Source organism: Schistocerca nitens, chromosome 10 (assembly GCF_023898315.1).
Source record: "Schistocerca nitens isolate TAMUIC-IGC-003100 chromosome 10, iqSchNite1.1, whole genome shotgun sequence".
Classification (NCBI taxonomy): Eukaryota; Metazoa; Arthropoda; class Insecta; order Orthoptera; family Acrididae; genus Schistocerca; species Schistocerca nitens.
The window spans coordinates 45,370,356-45,392,928 of record NC_064623.1 but is presented as its reverse complement, the minus strand read 5'-3'; the positions used below and the strand labels follow the sequence as shown (position 1 = coordinate 45,392,928).

The following is a 22,573-nucleotide window of genomic DNA, read 5'->3' as shown; positions in this document are numbered from 1 at the left end:
TTCTTTTGTCCCACGGTCTATGGAATGGATGATGCAGTGGCGTGGTGGATCATTTTGATATTATGATCCACCCATGCCTTGACATTGGCATAATGTTCAAACCGGGCCAACCAGCTATAAAGTGTCCAGTCTGCTGTACCAAGCACGAATCACGGCAGTTTCCTTTCGGGTTCCACTCCATCTGACAGACGAATCCAGATCAGAAACTGATAACTTCCATGCAAGTCATCCACCACTTCCCATTGAGCAGTGTGAGCAAGAGCTGGAGTACTGAGTGAGAGATCAATGGAAGTGAACGACTGGGTTGCTATGCAGAAATGTGTGTTCTGTCCTGTAATTTAGCAAGTACATGCATGAAACATGAGAAGCCTCTGAATTGCTCTACCTCTGGGACAGGTAGTTGCAGAGCCCTAAAGCACATTGCGTGCATTCAGATCACCACAGACGATGAAGTGGTGGGGGAGCTGTATGATAAGGTTGGTTGGGGCCTCTTCATTGAGCACATCATGTCGGGGCAAGTAAAGGGAACAAATCATCAATGGATGACACACATGTACTGATATGGCAACGGCTTGTAAACTCGCTGTAAGAGAGAGTGGTGATGAGTGGTAGTCAGTACTGACAAAAATACCTATGCCTTCTCTAGCTCTCTCTCCACTCAGGTTGTCCTTTTTGGGTAGGATATAGCCTCGTAGCTCAGGGGCATATGACTGATGGAAATCAGTCTCCTGGAGAAACAGACAAAGTGGTCTAACCTGATATAAGAGACAGAGTTCCTCCACATGCGTCCTGAATTGTTAATTGTTATTGCAGTGTTCCTACATACAAATGCAGAGTAAAAACACTATGACTGTTAAAATATTATCGCTAAATTGTCAAAGTATTTGTAACAAAGTTATCGAATTTATTGCCCTCCAGGAAATTTGTCACACTCAATTTTTTCGCAGGACCAAGACCTGGCTGAAACTGAAGTAGAAAGCTTGGGAATATTTAGGAAATCATCGAATGTATGCCTGAAAGACAGATTAGATGCCAAAGGAGGAGCAGGAGGAGAGTTTATTACAGTCGGCAAAACTGTTGTCTCTACTGAGGTGATATTTGCATGAGACAGTGAAGTTATATGTATGCATATTACAGTTCTAGGTAAAATCAAGTTAATTGTTGAACATTTTTACCTGACATTCAATTACACCCTGTCACTTTCAGAGTCATTCGAAGAAAGTCTACTCTTACAAAGAGAGGCCCTGACATTGGGATCATGGGTAACTTTGTACACCTTTAGTAGGCCATAATGCAACATAATGAGCAATTAGTAATGCAATTCTGAGAAAATCGCAAGAGCTGTTTTATGCACCTATTGTGTGGATTACGTACCTGTGTGTAGGTGCCGGGCGTTTAAGTTCGTGGTGGTTAACTGGTTTGTATTCGAGCATTCTAAGATAAGCGTGTGGGAGGTGACAGTTCACTCCTGCTCAAACTTAATTTTCGTAGTAGGAGTGTAAATTCTGTGATATTAAAAAAAATTGCATCTACACTATTTGTTATTGCTACATTAGCAACGTCTCACCACTACATAGGTTAACTGCCAAATGGGGCCAGAGTCTGTGTTTGCAGCTCGAAGTATTGATGTGCAAAGTAGTTCCGGGTACCTTACCAGATTGGAAGTATAAGGGATTTCGCAAATCATGACAGAAAAGCTCTATGCGTTTCATTGTTTACTTATCGACAGTTTTTTAAAAATTGTATTACCTCTCAAATGTCTTAAATTAAATAAAATGGCCAGTGATGAAAAAAATATAGATTGAAAATTAATTCTGAGTGGGAATCGAACCATTGCCTCACACATGTTTGTCAGAAGAAGCTTGAAGGCTAACCACTTGACCACCATGAACTCCAAAGCCCAGCACCTACACACAGATACATAAGCCACATAACAGACGTGTAAAACTTCTCTTGTGATTTTCTTGGAATTGCCACCTTCTTACCTACACATTATATTGTTTCAATGGTCTACTAAAGGTGTACAACGCTTCACGCAAATCTGTGATCGTAAAATTGTGGCCTCTCCTTGTCAGTAGCATGCAAATACCCATATCATGCAACATTAGTTAGAGGGGTCTAGTCTTCTGAGTAGAGACTGAGACATCTATGGATTTGCTGCAGAGGGTATAGACAGGCAGTCTTGTAACATACTTATGAACACATTTTCAAAAAATTATCTTCAGCAGCTAGTTTGACGGCTCACAAGCATTGGAAATATTTTACACATTGTAGACGCAAACCGGCCTAACCATATCAATAGTGCCAGTATAGAGGTAGGGATCAGTGACCATTATATTATCACAGTGATGATGATTACCACAATTAATAAATCCATCAAACAACACTTGGTGAGTATTTTTGCAGGAAAGAGCAAGAAAGCAGTTGTTAGTATCCTACTTACACAACGAATGTACATCATTTAGTTCCAGTCTGATTAGTGTTGAGCAATTATAAGTATAGGTAAAATGGATTGTAAATCGCACTCTTGAGAAGTATGTGCCGGATAAGTTGATTATGGATCGAAAACATCCACTGCAGCTTAATAATAATATTCAGGATATGCTGAGAAAGGAAGGACTGTAGCATTCTTAGTTCAAAAAAGAATGTGCAAATGATGACAGGGATGAGTCAGTAGAGATTTGTGTGTCTGCGAAATGATCAATGCATGAAGGATATAACAACTACCATTGTTAAAAGATTTTGCTGAGAACGCAAGAAAATTCTGGTCCTACATAAAATTGTCAATTGGTGGAAAGGTTCTATCTAGTCATTATGTGACCAGTTTGGTGTGACAATAGAAGATAGTAAATGAAAATCTGAAATTTTAAATTTTGTATAAGAAATGTTTCATACAGAATCATACAATCATACCATTGTTTGACCATTTTACAGACCCCCGTATGGAGGACATAGTAATAGGCACTGAGAAATCAGTGCCAGAATTGACAAGCAAGAACTGACAACCAATAAGCTGCCAGGTCAAGGTGGAATCCCACGGAGTACTCTAGGGCACTGGTATCTTGCTTAGCTTCCATTTATCGCGAATCTCTTGTCCATCGCAATATCCCTAGTGACTGGGAAAAGTGTGGGTGACTCTCATATGTAAGTAGGATACAAGAAAGGACCCACAAAATTACAGACCAATATTCTTAACATTGGTTTGCTGTTGAATTCTTTAGTATATTATATGCTGGAATATACTCAGTTTCTTTGAGACAGATTATCTTATGTCCACAAATCAGCATGGATTTAGAAAGCATTGCTTCTGCTTGGCTGAGCTTGCCTTTCTCTCACATATCACCCTGCAAACCACAAATGAAGGGCAACAGGCAGAGTCCATATTACTTGATTTCCAAAAAGCATTTCACATGGTACCCCACTGCAGACTGGTAATAAAGGTACATGAACGAGTAGCTTGAAGATTTCTTAAATAATAGAACCCAGTGTGTTGTCCTCAACTGCAAGTGTTCATCAGTATGAAGACTATCATCACTGATGGACGGGATGAGAAGTAATCTGCTGCTGTTTGTTGATGATTCTGTTGTGTATGGAAAAGTGTTTTTGTTGAGTGACAGGTGATACAAGATAACTAAGACAAAATGTCTAGTTGATTTGATGAATGGCAGCTAGCTCTAAATGTAAAAAAAAAAAAAAAAAAAGTAAGTTAATACAATGAGTAGGAAAAACAAAACTGTAATGTTCGAATATAGCAATAGAAGTGTCCTGCTTGATGCAGCCACTTCAATTAAATATCTAGGCATAACATTGCAGAGTGATAAGAAATGGAATGAGCATGTAATGAGTGTAGTAGTGAAGGGGAATTGTCGACTTCAGTTTATTGGGAGAATTTTTGAGAAGTTGTTTCATCTGTAAAGGAAACAACATATACAACACTAATGTGACCGATTCTTGAGTAGTGATCAATAGTTTGGAATCTCCACTGGCTCACATTAAACAAAGGCATTGGAGCATTTCAGAGGCAGGCTGTTACATTTGTTACTAGTAGGTTTGATCCATGCACAAGTAGGGTGTTACGAAGAGGTCATCAAATTCAAGTTGTGTGAATAATTTGGAATTCTAATAGGAAGGTACTTTGGGAGCTAAATGGAGAATTCCAAGAGGTAAGGCAAAATTCTTTTCATAGAACACTACTGAGAAAATATAGAGGATCAGTATTTGAAGATGGTTGGAGAATAATTATACTGCCACCAGTTTACATTTCACAGAAGGACCATGAAGATAAGAGAAATTAGGGCTCACATGGAGGCATACAGTCAATCATATCTTCCTTGGTATATATGCAAGTGGCTCAGGCAGGAAAATGACTAGAAGTGGTGCAAGGTATCTTCAGCCAACATAGGATGGCTTTCAGACTATGTACATAGCTGGAGGTGATATTTTTCTATGGCTCAGCAAAAGAAAGCACCCTGCAGGCCCCCACCCTTTACACTGAAAAATATCAATGTGTTGGGAAACAAACCAACATGCTATTACAGCAAATCTTCAATTTTCTTATGGTCACAAGCTCACTGGCACCCCAAGTAGTAAATAGTGGACTGCCTCACTCAGTTTGCACACCTGAGATGGAGGAATGGGGGTCACATTTAGTGGACAAAAATCTTGGATCACTATGTGATGATTAGCAGCAACAGAACACTCAATCATTCCCATCTCTGAGTGGTTCATACTAAACAACTGCTGTGTCTATATCATCTTCAGTACTTCCAGCTTGTACGGCCATAAGATTACCATGCCACATTACAGTCCCATAAATGACTTACAAATGTGTGGTGCAGATCCATTTCTTCCATCCAGGATTTTATTAACTGACAATGTGGAGTTCACAAGAAAAGGTGCGTAACACAGTACTTGCCCTCACTATTGTGCTTTCAGATGGCTACTGTGTGTGCGCACACCAGAGCCACTATCTGGGTGAAGGTTTCCTCCAGCCTGCAGATGACACACTGATCATTCCCTAATTCTCATAAATGGTTTGTGCTGGGGCCTGCACGGCTAGTTTGTGATTTCCCATAATGGCTGGCAGTTACCAACCCCCATTTGATAGGAATATCTGAAGACACTGGCAGAAAGTTCTTTTAGTGCTTGCAAAAAAAAAAAAAAAAAAAAAAAAAAAAAAAAAAAAAAAAAAAAAATTGAAATGTCTATATTACAGCTCCTGATTCTGATTAGCTGAAAGACCTCAATGCTGCAATAGTTTTGTCGAGTGATTGAGAGCTCACTAAATTGAAGTAGTCCACTGGCAGCTCTCACACAGCTGAGTGGCAAGTTGTGGACTCCGTACAGTGGAGTTGGTATTTTTAAAAAATCCAGAGTTGCTAATTCTTTGTGCTTAACACAGTTATTTTGCATATATGGGAAAACTACAAGACTCTGAATTGCTTGAACATGTGCACGAGTGCAATTTTGTGTACTTTTTTCCAGTTATTCTAGGTATGTTTTCCCTTTTGGTGAGAATGCAGGTACTCAAGAAGAAGAGGCACCTTAGAGCGTGGAGTCAATATCCGGCTGGAGGCAGAATCTGCAGAGCAAAGCAGACTCTGCAAGACTTAACTCAAGAAAATAAATTTCATTTGTTTACACGGAAATCTTTGAGTGTGTCTTCTGACCTAGTGTTTTGAACCGTTTTCCTATTTTGTTGTTGAGGAGATTTTTCAGATGTTTTGAGGAGCCAGCTGGAGCTAGTATATTGAACTGTTAGCAGTATGCATATTCCAGTCCAGTGGTCAGATCTCGGAATCTTAGAGTGGTTACATAGCTAATAGGATTTTAATTATTGCTTTGTAGTAATGACAAGTTAAATCATGCCTTGCAAGAAATACAGGCAAATTATTTAGACAGATTTCAGTGCAAAGATTTAATCTGGATCCAACACCAAATATTTCCAATTCCATCTACAGAGCAGTAGGTCATGTGATTTGTCTCACGTGCCACACATATTTACAAGTGCAATGATTTTGGCAGAAGTAGCTAATGTGACTTCACTCTATACCATGAAAGCCCTGAGAGTGGACTAAAGTAAAAGGCTAGAAGGATGCATTGTCATTGCAGACTGATGAAATCAAATAGTGGTCACATCACAAAAAAAAGGTTAAACCATTCTCTAAACAACACAAAAAAAGGAACCACACAAGATGACTGACCATAAAATGTACGAAATGCAACCCTGTTGACTTCAAGACTTAAGTAAGGTACTTAAAAGTGACAACCACTTAAAAGGTATTATAGCTTTTAGTCTTAAAATAATATCATAGGAACTAGAGAAAATTGTGCCACATTTAAAGCCTATAAAGCTTCACACACACTGATATTGGATAAAGTTACTGAAAAATGTTTGGATAACTAAAGAGCTGAAGATATCAGGTAATTTATTCTTTCTCCTTTCTTGATAAAATTACTTATTGTTTCTGATATAGTCTCCAGAAGTTAACAAACATAATTGTTGATATTAGCGTTACTTACTGGCTCTTCACTGATATCAGTTTCATACTGACTGATTTCAGTTTCATCATTACTGTAGTCAGTTTCATAAAGACGGATTTCAGTTTCATTATATGCAGGACTTTCATGTTTTTCTTGAACATTCTCCTGTAAGAAAAATATAACTGAAGACAAATTACAAAGAACAAACTGCAAACAAAGCATACACAACAAGAAAGTAGGCAAAACGTTGTAGATCTGTAGATGGGGAATTCTAGCCTGCATTCAAAGGAGAATTTTGTTTTTTTGTTTTATTTGACTAAAGCAAAAAAGTCAGAAAAATCATTCAAGAAATATTGGCTGAAGAACCCAAGGTATAATCCAACATGCCATTTGTTAACAGATCTCCCTTTCTCAAACACTTCATAACTGATTATATTGAACAGTGAGTTCAGTGTTATTGTACAGCATATACAATTTTTAAAGTGTAGAACTTGACAGAACAGCTTAGTATTAAGAAAGGGATATATTTAAGAGCAAATTCGGCAAACGGCTACTCTTCTGACTGGTACAAGTTTCAGTTGTCAATAGTAACTGCCTTTACTTCTTAAAAACAAACCTGGGTGGAGCAATAGGGTACACACATTATGTGCCTTTGTTTGTATTTTGTATGGAGGAAAAGAAGGAGAATGAGAAGGGAACATGAAACCTAGAAAATGATCCATATTGAGACAAAATTTAAAAAAATATTAGGCTGGTGTGAGTAGGACTCTCACACTCACAAACTTAATTATGTACAGAGACAGTTCATCCATTCCAGGAATTGAGAACCTTGATGATTTTTGCCTGTTATCAACATTCATACTGGCAAGATATCGGTCCCCAGCCCCCAAGACTTTTCAAAATGTTTTAATTTCAAGTTTAAAGTCAGATAAGAAATGATAAAAGAAATATTTTTTCATATAATATAATTATAAATTAACAGATTTCTGATTTTTTTCCCTTTAGTTGTACTTTGAAACCTTTCTTCTTGCCGAATTACGTGATTCTATATCAAGGGGAAGACCCCTATTGGGTTCTGATGAGTCAGTTTGGAAGTATCAAAATACGTGACAAATGACGGTATCCTTTCGTTTCATTGATTTAGCAGTGAAGGACCATTCAACTGCCAAAGGACACCAGACCTTAGTATGTGACGTAAATTTCAAGTTGACACATCTATTTATTCCTGGAAAAAACGGTTCTGAACAGTCAGACAGACAGACAGACACAACAAAGTGATCCTATAAGGGTTCTGTTTGTATCAACTGAGGTACAGAATCTTAAAAATGAAAGCCATTTTACACAAAATTTGAGAGTCTGCTCTAGAAGAAATGGGATATACGGATGCAGGTTTCTGAAGAAGCATAAACAGAGTTATCACTGCTGCATAGAGCCAATAAGCAGAACTGAAACCTTTAAACATAATTCCAGTTTACCTGATATAGATGTATAGCTAAACATATTAACTATTTACATTGCCAACCTAACAAAAAATTGGCAAAGTGAGTGTAAAGAGAAAAATTATTTGGGGTTCAGCAGGAGTAAGTTTAATAATGAATAAGAAAACATAAATTTGAACTACCATGAACAGCATATTGTATCAATACCAGAGGCAATATATACACAAAGCCACAATCCACCACAGTATACAGGACTTCTACCTGTGCTGATTATGAAGAGACTGAATAGAAAAGGAAAGATGAAATGAAACAAAGTATTCAGTACATCAAAGGAGTTGAAAATTTAACTGTGATTATGGAAATGGAAGATGATGTAGATGAAGATGAAATGGAGATATGATACTGTGTGAAGAGTTTGACAGAGCACTGAAAGACCTAAGTTGAAACAAGGCCCCGGGAGTAGACAGCGTTCCATTAGAACTACTGATAGCCTTGGGAGAGCCAGTCCAGACAAAACTCTACCATCTGGTGAGCAAGATGTATGAGACAGGCGAAATGCCCTCAGACTTCAAGAAGAATATAATAATTCCAATCTCAAAGAAAGCAGGGGTTGACAGATGGGAAAATTACCGAACTATCAGTTTAATAAAATACTAACACGAATTCTTTACAGATGAATGGAAAAACTGGTAGATGTCGACCTCGGGGAAGATCAGTTTGGATTCCGTAGAAATGTTGGAACATGTGAGGCAATACTGACCCTACGACTTATCTCAGAAAATAGATTAAGGAAAGGGCAACCTATGTTTCTAGCTTTTGACAATGTTGACTGGAATGCTCTTTTTCAAATTCTGAAGGTGGCAGAGTCAAAGGGCATGAATGGGAAGCAGTGGTTGGGAAGGGAGTGAGACAGGGAGGAGGAGGAGGAGATTAGTGTTTAACGTCCCGTCGACAACGAGGTCATTAGAGACGGAGCGCAAGCTCGGGTCAGGGAAGGATGGGGAAGGAAATCGGCCGTGCCCTTTCAAAGGAACCATCCCGGCATTTGTCTGAAGCAATTTAGGGAAATCACGGAAAACCTAAATCAGGATGGCCGGAGACGGGATTGAACCGTCGTCCTCCTGAATGCGAGAACAGTGTGCTAACCACTGTACCACCTCGCTCGGTGTGAGACAGGGTTGTAGCCTCTCCCCGATGTTATTCAATCTGTATAATGAGCAAGCAATGAAGGAAACAAAAGAAACATTCATAGGAATTAAAATCCATGGAGAAGAAATTAAAACTTTGAGGTTCGCTGATGACATTGTAATTCTGTCAGAGACAGCAAAGGACCTGGAAGTGCAGCTGAATGGAATGGACAGTGTCTTGAAAGGAGGAAATAAGATGAACACCAACAAAAGCAAAACAAGGATAATAGAATGTAGTCGAATTAATTCGGGTGATGCTGAGAGGGAATTAGATTAGGAAATGAGACACTTAAAGTAGTTAAGGAGTTTTGCTATTTGGGGAGCAAAATAACTGATGATGGTCAATGGCAATGGCAATGGCAATGGCAAGGAAAGCGTTTCTGAAGAAGAGAAATTTGTTAACATCGAGTATAGATTTAAGTGTCAGGAAATCGTTTCTGAAAGTATTTGTATGGAGTGTAGCCATGTATGGAAGTGAAACGTGGACGATAAATAGTTTAGACAAAAAGAGAATAGAAGCTTGCGAAATGTGGTGCTACAGAAGAATGCTGAAGGTTAGTTGGGTAGATTGCATAACTAATGAGGAGGTACTGAATAGAATTGGGGAGAAGAGGAGCTTGTGGCACAACTTGACTAGAAGAAGGGACCGGTTGGTAGTACATATTCTGAGGCATCAAGGGATCACCAATTTAGTATTGGAGGGCAATGCGGAGGGTAAAAATCGTAGAGGGAGACCAAGAGATGAATACACTGAACAGATTCAGAAGGATGTAGGTTGCAGTAAGTACTGGGAGATGAAGAAACTTGCACAGGATAGAGTAGCATGGAGAGTTGCATCAAACCAGTCTCTGGACTGAAGACCACAACAACAATGGCCTGTAACATAATGGTGGAAGAAGGAAAAATTTTAGGACATGAATCAGGAGTAAGGAACAAACAAGGAAAGTAACTGCTAGAATTTTGTACAGAGCTCAATTTAACCACTGTAAACAATGCATTCAAAAATAATGGAAGAAAGCAGTATATATGGAAAAGGCCAAAAGACATTTGTAGGTTTCAGACTATCATGCCATAATGTATTGTGAGACTTAAAACCCCAGTTTCAAACTGCATAACATCTGCAGGAGCAGATGTGAACTGCAACTTCAGCATTTTGATTGCAAAACATAAACTAAATCTCGACAAATTGAAGAAAGCTAGGAAATTAAGAAGATAGGACATGGATAAGTTGAAACAATCTGATCTTGACTGACTGTAAAACAGAGAATTAGATTACGTCTATTTGAAATGAGAGGAAGGAAAACGACATAAAAGGTATGAGTAGCTTTGCTAGATGAAATAGTGGCGGTAGGAGAGGATCAAACAGTTACAAAGAAAGGGCCAGCACAAATTCTACAGTCACACAGGATATATTATATTTGACTGGTCAAAGGAGAAAATTTAAAGATGCAACAAATGAAACATGCAAAATGAAGTACACACTCCTAAAAAAGAATTTGACAGGAATTTCAAAACAAAAAACCGCAAAGTGCTAACAGAGAGATACAGAGCTGTAAAAGCATAAGAAAGATGGATACCATGTACAGGAACATTAAATAAACCTTTGAAATAGGAAAAGTACCCACATTAACATCAAGATAGCTAATGAGAAGCCAGTACAAACAAAGGAAGGGTAAGCTGAAACAGGAAGGAATACATCCAAAAGTGATGATACTGTGAGTATTATTTGACAGATGAATGAAAGACCTAAATTGAAACAAGGCACCTGGAGTAGACAACACTCCGTCAGAATTTAAAAGCCTATGGAGAACCAATCACGACAACGCTATTCCAGCCAGTATAAAGGATGTAGGAGACAAGTGAAATATCCCCAGACTGTAAGAAGAATGTAACAGTCCCAGTTATGAAGAACGCAGGTACCAATAGGTGTATTACTGGACCATCAGTTTAGTAAGCTGTGGTTACAAATTACTGACACAAAATATGTACAGAAAATAGCTGGTCTGGAAGAAATAAGGAAATCACAGAAGCAAAACTGATCCAAAGCATTACTGCTGAAGACAGGTTGCAGAAAAGCAAATGTATAACTATAGTATTTGAAGATTTAAAAGCGTTTGACAATGATGAAATGCTACATATAAAATTCTGAAGTTTCAGAGATAAATAAAGAGAGATAAAAGGTTAACTACAATTTCTACACAAAGCGGTCCTGAGGGTCGAAAAATTGTAACGGGAGGCAGTAAATGAGCAGGGAGTGACACAGGGTAGAAGCATATAACCCTTATTATTCAGTCCGTACATTGAAGTGTTCAGGGAAGAAAAATGAAAAGCTTTAATGATTACTGCTGCAGCTGTAATTCTGACAGAAACAGCAAAGAACTAGGAGTATCAGTTGAATTGAATGAATAGTGCCTTGAAAATATGTTATAAGATAAACATCAATAATAGTAAAACTTGGATGAAGGAATGTAGTCAAATAAAACCATGAAACCTCATGGCAGATTAAAAATGTATACTGGACTGAAACTTGAACTCGAGACCTGTGTATTTTGTGGGCAAGTTCTCTACTGACAGCTAACCAAGCACGACTCAGGCCATGTCCTCACAGCTTCAATTCTCAAGTATCTTGTCACCTACCTTTCAAACTTCACTCCATAAATTAAAACATGTTGTACTGAGGGAATCAGATTTGAAAATGTGACAAGAAGAGTAGAAGATAAGATGTGCTATTTGGACAGCAAATGGGAAGAAAGCAACCTGTGGTGTAACCCAGCTAAAAAAAGCTTCAGTAGATACAACACAGTGTAAGGCATCAAGCAATGGATGAAGATGAAATGGGAGATACGATACTGCGTGAAGAGTTCGACAGAGCACTGAAAGACCTGAGTTGAAACAAGGCCCCAGGAGTAGACAACATTCCATTAGAACTACTGACGCCCTTGGGAGAGCCAGTCCTGACAAAACTCTACCATCTGGTGAGCAAGATGTATGAGACAGGCAAAATACCCTCAGACTTCAAGAAGAATATAATAATTCCAATCCCAAAGAAAGCTAGATGTTAAGTCCCATAGTGCTCAGAGCCAGCCCCCAAAGAAAGCAGGTGTTGACAGATGTGTAAATTACCGAACTATCAGTTTAATAAGTCACAGCTGCAAATTACTAACACGAATTCTTTACAGATGAATGGAAAAATTGGTAGAAGCCGACCTCGGGGAAGATCAGTTTCGATTCCGTAGAAACATTGGAACACGTGAGGCAATACTGACCTTATGACTTATCTTAGAAGAAAGATTAAGGAAAGGCAAACCTACATTTCTAGCATTTGTAGACTTAGAGCTTTTGACAATGTTGACTGGAGTACTCTCTTTCAAATTCTAAAGGTGGCAGGGGTAAAATACAGTGAGCGAAAGTGAATTTAGAATTTGTACAGAAACCAGATGGCAGTTATAAGAGTTGAGGGGCATGAAAGGGAATCAGTGGTGGGAAGGGAGTGAGACAGGGTTGTAGTCTCTCCCCGATGTTATTCAATCTGTATATTGAGCAAGCAGTAAAGGAAACAAAAGAAAAATTCCATGGAGAAGAAATAAAAATTTTGAGGTTCGCCGATGACATTGTAATTCTATCAGAGACAGCAAAGGACTTGGAAGAGCAGTTGAACGGAATGGATAGTGTCTTAAAAGGAGGATATACGATGAACATCAACAAAAGGAAAACGAGGATAATGGAATGTAGTCGAATTAAGTCGGGTGATGCTGTGGGAATTAGATTAGGAAATGAGACACTTAAAGTAGTAAAGGAGTTTTGCTATTAGGGGAGCAAAATAACTGACAATGGTCAAAGTAGAGAAGATATAAAATGTAGACTGGCAATGGCAAGGAGAGCGTTTCTGAAGAAGAGAAATTTGTTAACATCGAGTATAGATTTAAGTGTCAGGAAGTCGTTTCTGAAAGTATTTGTATGGAGTGTAGCCATGTATGGAAGTGAAACGTGGACAATAAATTGTTTGGACAAGAAGAGAATAGAAGCTTTCAAAATGTGGTGCTACAGAAGAATGCTGAAGATTAGATGGATAGATCTCATAACTAATGATGAAGTATTGAATAGAATTGCAGTGAAGGAGTTTCTGGCGCAACTAGACAAAAAGAAGGGACCGGTTAGTAGGACATGTTCTGAGGTATCAAGGGATCACAAATTTAGCATTGGAGGGCAGTGTGGAGGGTAAAAATCATAGAGGGAGACCAAGAGATGAATACACTAAGCAGATTCAGAAGGATGTAGGCTGCAGTATGTACTGGGAGATGAATAAGCTTGCATAGGATAGGGTAGCATGGAGAGCTGCATCAAACCAGTCCCAGGACTGAAGACCACAACAACAACAACAACAACAAGAACAACAGGGCACAATTGTTTTGTAAGCTATCCTCTTTGTAGACTGACAGCGTTTTCCATGCATCCCACACTTGAACCAAAATCTGCCACTCGCTTGACCTCTGACTGAACCTGTACAATCATTCCTTTTCATATCCTGAGAAATTTTTACACCCAGATAGGCCTACTAGTACTAGTAGGATAATTCCTATTGTAGCCCACTGATAATGCACACACTGGACACTACTTTTCTCTGCTTTGTGAAATGCACAATTCCACTTTTCTGAACATTTAGAGCACGTTGCCACTCTTCATAACACTTTGAAAACATTACCAACGTCTGACTGGGTATTCTGTAGTCTCTTCTGATAGTATTCCTGACAGATAACTGCATTTTCTGCAAAACGTTAATATCATCTATCAGGTCATTAATATGTGACATGAGCTGGAAGGAGTGAAACACACTTCACTAGGACATGCCTGATGTTACTTCTACTTCTGTCAGTGATAATATTATCCAACTTAATTATGATGCATTCTTCCTATCAACAAATCCTCAATCCAGTCACAAATTTTGTTTGATATCTCAAATTAATGTATTTCCTTAACTAGTGCTGGTGTGGTAGTGAGTCAAATGCTGTCTGAAAATCAAGAAATACTGTAACCACGTGACTGCGTATTAGAACCCATAATGATTAGTACGAAGGTGATCATTCAGTTTGAAATTTTTCATTTTGTTTGCATTCAGAATGTTGATGTTATGGTCTTCTGTCCACACTTTGGTTTTTTTATACAGCTCCTCATGTGTCCTGTACAAGCCTCTTCACCTGTGCATAACTGGTGCACCCCATATCCCCTTGAATGTGTTTACCGGCTCAAACTTTCTTCTCCTGTTTCATTTTTCACACTCCAGTCCACTAGTAAATTGGTTAGTACATGGTGCCACAAAATGAGTTATAGCAAACAATCCCTGGTACTTGTCAAGTACTGCCATAATGCTCTTTTCCCCTCAATTCTCTGTAGCTCATCAATAGTTATTGGCTCTACCCACCAAATTATCAACATTTTTCTAAAACACCAATTTTCAAAAGCTTCTGCTTATTGTATTACTTTTGAATACATTATGGGCACAGCAGTGATCAATGTCTTATAAATAATTACTATTAAAAACAGTCTTGATCACGATTTATTTAACAAGGTGACCAGTTTCAACCACTACTGTGGTCATCTTCAGACCTATAAGTTGTATACAAAGCTCTAGTTAGAGGGCTACATACATTAAACAAAATACATAAAGTTATAAAGCTATAAAACGTTGAATTACCATTGAGTAGGAACCTCTTTCTGTTGAAGAATCACTACTGGAGAAACCAGTGCACGTCTTACTATATATAATGGAGGCTCCACCCACTTCTGACTGCATGATGTCATTATTAACCAATGAGTTATAAGTCGAATTACAATTTAAAATTTCTTAGTTAAAAGAAAGAACATTGTCAAGAATTAGAAATAAATACACACTAAACTTTGCTTATTAAACAGCTATTGTCAATTAAGAAGCGTTAAAAATATTTAAATATGTAGGAAAATGAACTTCGGTTTGGCAGTACATGGGTTGCCCTCTCAAGGCCTGTCGGTGAACCATTTGGAACCACTGGTTGCTATGGTGAAGTTAGACGCCGTTGCAAAGATGAAGCAGCATGCTTTTTTCACTGAAGTTATTGTAAGGTCGATAGTCGAACTAGTGGTTGCCATTGTGAGGACAAACGCCAGTGCAAAGATGTGGCAGCAGGCTTCTTTCCAACTTCACAAAAGTAATCCATTATCTGTTTTAAACAAACAACTTCAGTTCAAAGACAAACATTTCTTTGAGCTTTTCGATGATCTGATTTAGAATGTTTACTCTTCTGTCCTTTGTCTTGAAAGGTTAAAGAAAATTATATATATTCTTTTAATTATAAAGACTTTTAGCAAATATTTTATCTTTACATTGTAATTGTCTTTTACCAAACATTACTTTATGATTGACTATCTGTTTTAGAATTTTGCTTTTATGCTTTTAGACTGCATATTGCTAATTTACATCGTTTTATTTTTGACACTGGCTCATAATTTTATTATTTTAAATTCTTTAATTTTTATTTGCTTATATTACTGGCATATAACTTGAGGAATAGCAATGCCTTAAAACAGCACATGTAATCTACATATCAACTTCATAGATAATATTTCATACATACGGACAACTACTTCGTATCGTATTTGGACAGCATGTAGTATACATGTCAGCTACAGATTATTGTAGCTTACTCTTTTCGTTTCAATAAAGACAAGTTGCTGCTCAATAATACATCGTCTGACGCCACAGTCTTTGCCATTTTACTTCGCAACAACTTCGTTGGAAAGAAGCCTGCTGCCACATCTTTGCACTGGCGTTTGTCCTCACAATGGCAACCACTAGTTCGACTATTGACCTTACAATAACTTCAGTGAAAAAAGCATGCTGCTTCATCTTTGCAACGGCGTCTAACTTCACCATAGCAACCAGTGGTTCCAAATGGTTCACCGACAGGCCTTGAGAGGGCAACCCATGTACTGCCAAACCGAAGTTCATTTTCCTACATATTTAAATATTTTTAACGCTTCTTAATTGACAATAGCTGTTTAATAAGCAAAGTTTAGTGTGTATTTATTTCTAATTCTTGACAATGTTCTTTCTTTTAACTAAGAAATTTTAAATTGTAATTCGACTTATAACTCATTGGTTAATAATGACATCATGCAGTCAGAAGTGGGTGGAGCCTCCATTATATATAGTAAGACCTGCACTGGTTTCTCCAGTAGTGATTCTTCAACAGAAAGAGGTTCCTACTCAATGGTAATTCAACGTTTTATAGCTTTATGTATTTTGTTTAATGTATGTAGCCCTCTAATTAGAGCTTTGTATACAACTTATAGGTCTGAAGATGACCACAGTAGTGGTTGAAACCGGTCACCTTGTTAAATAAATCATGATCAAGACTGTTTTTAATAGTAATTATTCTGCTTATTGTGCATGTTTCACTTCCGTACAGAGCTACCCTTCAAACAAAAGCTTTCAGAAAAGACTTGTTAACACTTAAATTTATATCAGATATTAAAATATTTCTTTTTTAGAAATGTCTTTCTAGCTGCTGCAAGTCTGTGTTTTACATTCTCTACTTTATCCCTCATCAGTTAAGTAGTAAAACTGATTTACAAAATTGAGTGTATTATTTCTAATCTAATCCCCTCAGATCACATGATTCAGTTTGTCCACATTCCACTGACCTTGTCTTGAATGTGTTCAAGAGTATGTTGTAAGATTTTGCAACAGATGGATGTGATAGTGAACAGTTGTTTTGTGGCTCATTTCTGCTATCCTTCTAACAGATGGGTGTTACTTGAACTTTCTTCCAACCACTTAGGGTACATTGTTGTTTGAGGGATCTACAATATGTCAAAGTTAAGAGGGGGTGGGAGGGCAAGGGGCATTCACTCAGCTACAAATTCTGTACAGAATCTGACTGATGACCATAGCTGTTAAGTCCCATAGTGCTCAGAGCCATTTTGTACAGAATCTGACAGGAATTCATTTGGGCCTTGAGACTTTGCTCAATTTCAGCTGTTTCTAAATGTGCTACCAATACTATTACAAAGCTTTGCACTGTCATGAGAAGTAGCCACATCTTTACTCCTGAGTTTTTAATTCTAAAATAACATTGAAAACTGAACTTGGCATTTGTTTTTTGCTTTGTTACCCTCAGTTCCTGTGTCATCCACTACTGTTTGTATACTAACTTGGGTGCCAGTGACAGACTGCACACATGTCTGGAATTTCTTTTGGTACTATGAGAGATAATTTGTTAAATCTCAACCACAGCAGTCATTAAATGCTTCATGTATCACTCTTTCAACGGCCACACATGTTTCATTGAGACTGCCTGTTTATAGCCCTATGCCTTATTTTACACCTGTTGCAAAATAGTAGTGATTTCTTTACAGTGAATGTTTAGCATGTAGGGCCCTTCCTATCAGGAATTGTTCTATCACGTACATATGTATCCAGTGTTTGGTCAACTATTCTTTCAAACCAGTCACAGTTCTCTAAAAATTCCTGTCCTAAGTTAAATGTTTCAAGTTCCTCTTTGAGATAAGATACTCCTGATACCTACAGATGGCGATACTATGTTCAGTGTGGACATCCTCGAAGCAGTCAGGTCTATTTATTACCATTTGTTCTGTCAAAACACCTTGTGATCATTAATGTGTTTCTGAACAATACTTTTCAGAGAGAGCATATGGTATTATTTAGTAGTAATCTCCTCAACCCACCATATACGTAACTGTAACTATCCCAACCCACTGTTGGGCGATTAATGTCTCTTCCAATGACAACAGACTGCGTTGGGAATATTATGCACTAGCTAGTAGAAGTTCCCCAAAAATCTTCATTTACATCTAGCATAGTCTAGCATTCAATAGAAGCCCCAATTTTATGTCTATGCCCACCACTGATACTGTATCGCCTTGCCTAAATGATCTCACTCGCATCTTCAACTGTTTCGGTGGACTTCAGTTTCTTGTCTACTGTCACAGATACAATATCTTGGATTCTCACTAGCCTATCATTTCGATATACACATTGATTGGCCCAAAAACTTCACTACTTCCGTTTTGGGTTTTGGTCAGATTTCTGTTCTCAGTGCTACAAAAGTTTCACTCCTTTTTATGGCTGCTTCAAACTGTGGGACTTGGTTGCAATGCTTCAGCAGATGATCGCTATGATTTGAATTGTTTCATCTGTGAGGCCATATCTTTAAATCTTACACTTGACACTTAGGGGTCTCCTAAAGCTATCGTTAATTGGACTGGATCAAGAATCGGCTAACCAGAAAAACCAGTTGCTGAGATGATCCAACCTTGACCTTGGAACCCATATAACAAGCATAATTTATTCCAACATGTGCCACAATCTGCAGTTGGTCACACCCAGTTCCCTCAAAGAAGTACTTCTCTCAACCATTAATTTATTGAATGGGGCCCCAAAGGCATACACAATGACCGCACACGATCATTCTTCACATCCCATAACGCATGAGGAGTAGCATCATTCACAGTACATTCAAACTGCCAACAATCAACAGACTTTTGCCCCAGAATGAGATTTTCACTCTGCAGTGGAGTGTGTGCTGATATGAAACTTTCTGGCAGATTAAAACTGTGTGCTGGACCGAGACTCGAACTCTGGGCCTTTGCCTTTCGCGGGCAACTGAGCTATCCAAGCACGACTCATGCCCCATCCTCACAGCTTTACTTCTGCCAGTACCTCGTCTCCTACCTTCCAAACTTTACAGAAACTCTCCTGTGAACCCTGCAGAATTAGCACTCCTGAAAGAAAGGATATTGTGGAAACATGGCTTAGCCACAGCCTGGTGGATGTTTCCAGAATGAGATTTTCACTCTGCAGTGGAGTGTGCGCTGATATGAAACTTTCTGGCAGATTAAAACTGTGTGCCGGACCGAGACTCAAACTCGGGACCTTTGCCTTTCGCGGGCAAGTGCTCTACCAACTGGTAGGAGACGAGGTACTGGCAGAAGTAAAGCTGTGAGGACGGGGCATGAGTTGTGCTTGGGTAGCTCAGTTGGTAGAGCACTTGCCCACAAAAGGTAAAGGTCCCGAGTTCGAGTCTCGGTCCGACACACAGTTTTAATCTGCCAGAAAGTTGCAGACTTTTCCTCTTTCGCATACGCATATCCATGACTCAGCAACCTCCTCAACTGGTAAAGTTCCACACATTGCTTTAAGTTTCGGTGGGAAATAACACCTCAAACTCACTGGTATGGGATATGGGTGTAGTACCTTGAATTCTGCCAGCCCCTCTCTCATGTACTGGTCGCCAATTCTATCATTGACTCGTCACTTGGTCATGTTAACAAGTACCAAAGTGCATTGTATTTTCGGGATAAGAGATGGTACCTATCTCGTTTTTCTCTTCTGTCACATCAGTGAAAATGTGTGTGTTGCAAATATGGTTCAAAGTTTCGATAATACGGAAAACCCAACCAACAAGCAAATAAAAAAATTCGGATAACAAGCTGTCTTGAAACATCAGCTGCAGCATAAGACAGTAACATTAATACCAGAACGTGCAGTTAAGTAAAATAAATGGAAACCCGTTCATGATGGTGCAACATCACTCATCTACAATGATGAGAAAATAAACAAGGAACTGAGTTTTAGTCACGGCAAAGTTTTCCTAAGATGTTAGAACTTCACAGTGGGTCCACTCCTATGCCTTATATATGTGAGTGACCTTCCGCTTAACATTCAACAAGCAAAATTTGTACCCCTCGCAGACGATATTGGTGCAGTTAAGTAAAATAAATGGAAACCCGTTCATGATGGTGGTACATCACTCATCTACAATGATGAGAAAATAAACAAGGAACTGAGTTTTAGTCACCGCAAAGTTTTCCTAAGATGTTTGAACTTCACAGTGGGTCCACTCCTATGCCTTACCTATATATATGTGTGTGACCTTCCGCTTAACATTCAACAAGCACAATTTGTACCCCTCGCAGACGATATTGGTGTTAAAATAAATCCAGTTAAAGAGAAAGTAACAATAGAGCTGACAATGATTTTTCACGGAATTCTTAAGTGTTTTACTGAAAATAGACTCGCTCTGAATTTCGCCCAGTCATACCAACAATTGTTGTAGCACATGAGCAGGGGTCAGTAAATGCGTCAGAAATCTCCAAATTCTTGGGTTAACATACTGATGAAAATTTGAACTGGATGAAGCATATTACTGAACTTCTCAAACAACTGAGTTCGACTGCTTTTGCTGTTCATGTAACTGGTAATCTTTGAAACAAACGTATCAATCTCCTGACATATTTTCCGAATTTCCACTCAATAATGCCATAAGGAACAATCTGGGGTACCTCATCACTTAGAAACAAAGTATTGATTGCACAGCAGAGAGCTATAAGAATAATGTATGGTGTTCACCCATTGACATAATGCAGGCACCTCTTCATGGAACTAGACATTTTTTAACTGCCCCGTCACAGTTATATATATTCGCTAATTAAATTCGTCATAAATAATCGGTCACAATTTTAGAATATTGATGGGAATATCTACAACACTCATTGTTAAAGTTGTCAATGATTCAGAAAGGAGTTCAATATGCAGAAACAATTTTTTTTTATCATTTGCTCAATAATGGAAAAGCCTGACAGGTAGTGAAGCAAGTTTTAAATCTGATGAAGTTCTACTTTAAACTGGTAGTCAGTACAAACAAAATTAAAACGAAAAATTAAATTAAAAAAATAGTATAGTCGAATGAGTAGGACTAAAAATAATGTGTTCACTAACGTTAACATCAATGAAGTATACATATCCTGCAAACTGATTTCGATAAAAGAATCGTTCAAATGATCTATGGAACTTGAAACTAACAGAACATGGCTTACACAAGAGCCCTTATTGTCGTTAGCTCCTAAGATTCCACTTTTGCGGGACACTTAGGCAAACTTCCAAAACTACGGTACAGATTACTGCAATATTCATGCATTGTTCAATTAAGTTTTGCGCATACCAAATTTTACATGCAACAGATTTTGCATACACAATAAGCTTGCATATACAGTACATTCTACGCAAACTGGGAGTTTGAGAAGTTATGCCTTGCTAGCGAAAAATATGCAACATTTGTCTTTACTGTAAAACTAACCATTTCCAAAGTGGATGTATCCGTTCAGGCGTCGCCTCAGAGGAAGAGAGACAAACGACTCCGTATCGAGCGGTTCTTGGAGCCGTAATCGGCACAGCGTCCGTAATTCCGACACGGCCGCTAGATGTCAGCTTATCTCCCCGTACTTTATTGAGCGGTTACATGGCAAAATATTGGAAATATCCATATTATTTCGATAAAAAGCATAAAGTTAAAGTGTGCTGAGTGCACGTCGAAACTGTCTCACTCAGATTAGTTTAATGTGAAATATAAACATAATAATTAAACTACAGGATAATATTGCACTAATATGGACCACTATGTTTATTGCTCCATATGAGTCCACCATTTTTTTTAAATTACAGAACTAATAAATCAAATTAATATAGTGCACATAATAAGAAAAACATAGTGAATCAAACAAAAACTTGTGCGTTTAGATCTTCAATAACTTGCTAGTTATCGGCTTGTAATTAAGCCATTTCGCACGAAAATGCTTCTATGTTACTTTTCTTCTCACATTATGCAGCAGTTTAGTTAACAAAAGAAGACAATTTCTCACTGTCACATTTAGAACACTTAAGCTCATTCGCGAACCTCGTCGTATGCCTTGTTGACACTAGTGTACAAAGTCTAGCGATTATTATTTCTAGACAGTCTATCGGCAACTGAGAGACGTTTCTCGTCCGAAAACACGTTTCTGCAACAAAATCGCAGGACTTTTGACTGACGTTTGAAAGGGGAGACATGAGACAATTCTTGTACAATGTTGTGCAACATTTCGTAAGATGGACTTGGCAAACGTGGTCCACAGTTGATTTTCTGTGCATCGTGCAAAACGCTTCATCTTTTTTATTATTTTTGTTTTTAGTATTCTTAAACAACACTTAATAAAAATGTGGCCGACGGAAGAAAATGGTGAAGATCTTCAGGCAGTATCATGTTTGTAGGATGTTAGTAACTGCCAATAGACATTACAAGAATCGCAGCTACACTCTGTTAATCGTAAGAATTAACCTGATGTGAGCAAATACAAACGCAATGATTGCTCAGATGCCGTAGCAGAGGTATGCTGGTGTTGCTCTGCTCTTGGAGGTAGGTTCACTCATGTATTAGTCATCTTATTATTAAGTTATGTTAATTAAAGCTTTAAGATATTTTAATGTATTAACAGTCATCAACGGTTTTCTTAATCAGGCTTTAGCTATGTAGTTTTACAGTCACAGTTTGTATACTGTTGTCCTGTGATTTTCGGCTGTTAATATGCAGTATGAAAATGGCGGAGGTTGTTTCCTGCTCAGTAGCAAAACACGCGAACCGAACGCAGTTAAAA

The 22,573-nt window shown here is 38.2% G+C and overlaps 1 protein-coding gene across 1 annotated transcript in view; it reads right to left on the bottom strand.

Annotated features, from left to right (window-relative positions):
- Positions 1 to 21,343, bottom strand: part of LOC126210285 (uncharacterized) — a 278,066-nt gene extending 256,723 nt beyond the window's left edge. The window contains exons 1-2 of the mRNA XM_049939481.1: positions 21,241 to 21,343; positions 6,523 to 6,648 (exon numbers count right to left, since the gene is read on the bottom strand). Coding sequence (XP_049795438.1) covers positions 6,523 to 6,648; positions 21,241 to 21,243 — 129 coding nt within the window. The 5' untranslated portion in view covers positions 21,244 to 21,343. The remainder of the gene's footprint in view (positions 1 to 6,522; positions 6,649 to 21,240) is intronic.
- Between the last annotated feature and the right edge of the window lie 1,230 nt (positions 21,344 to 22,573).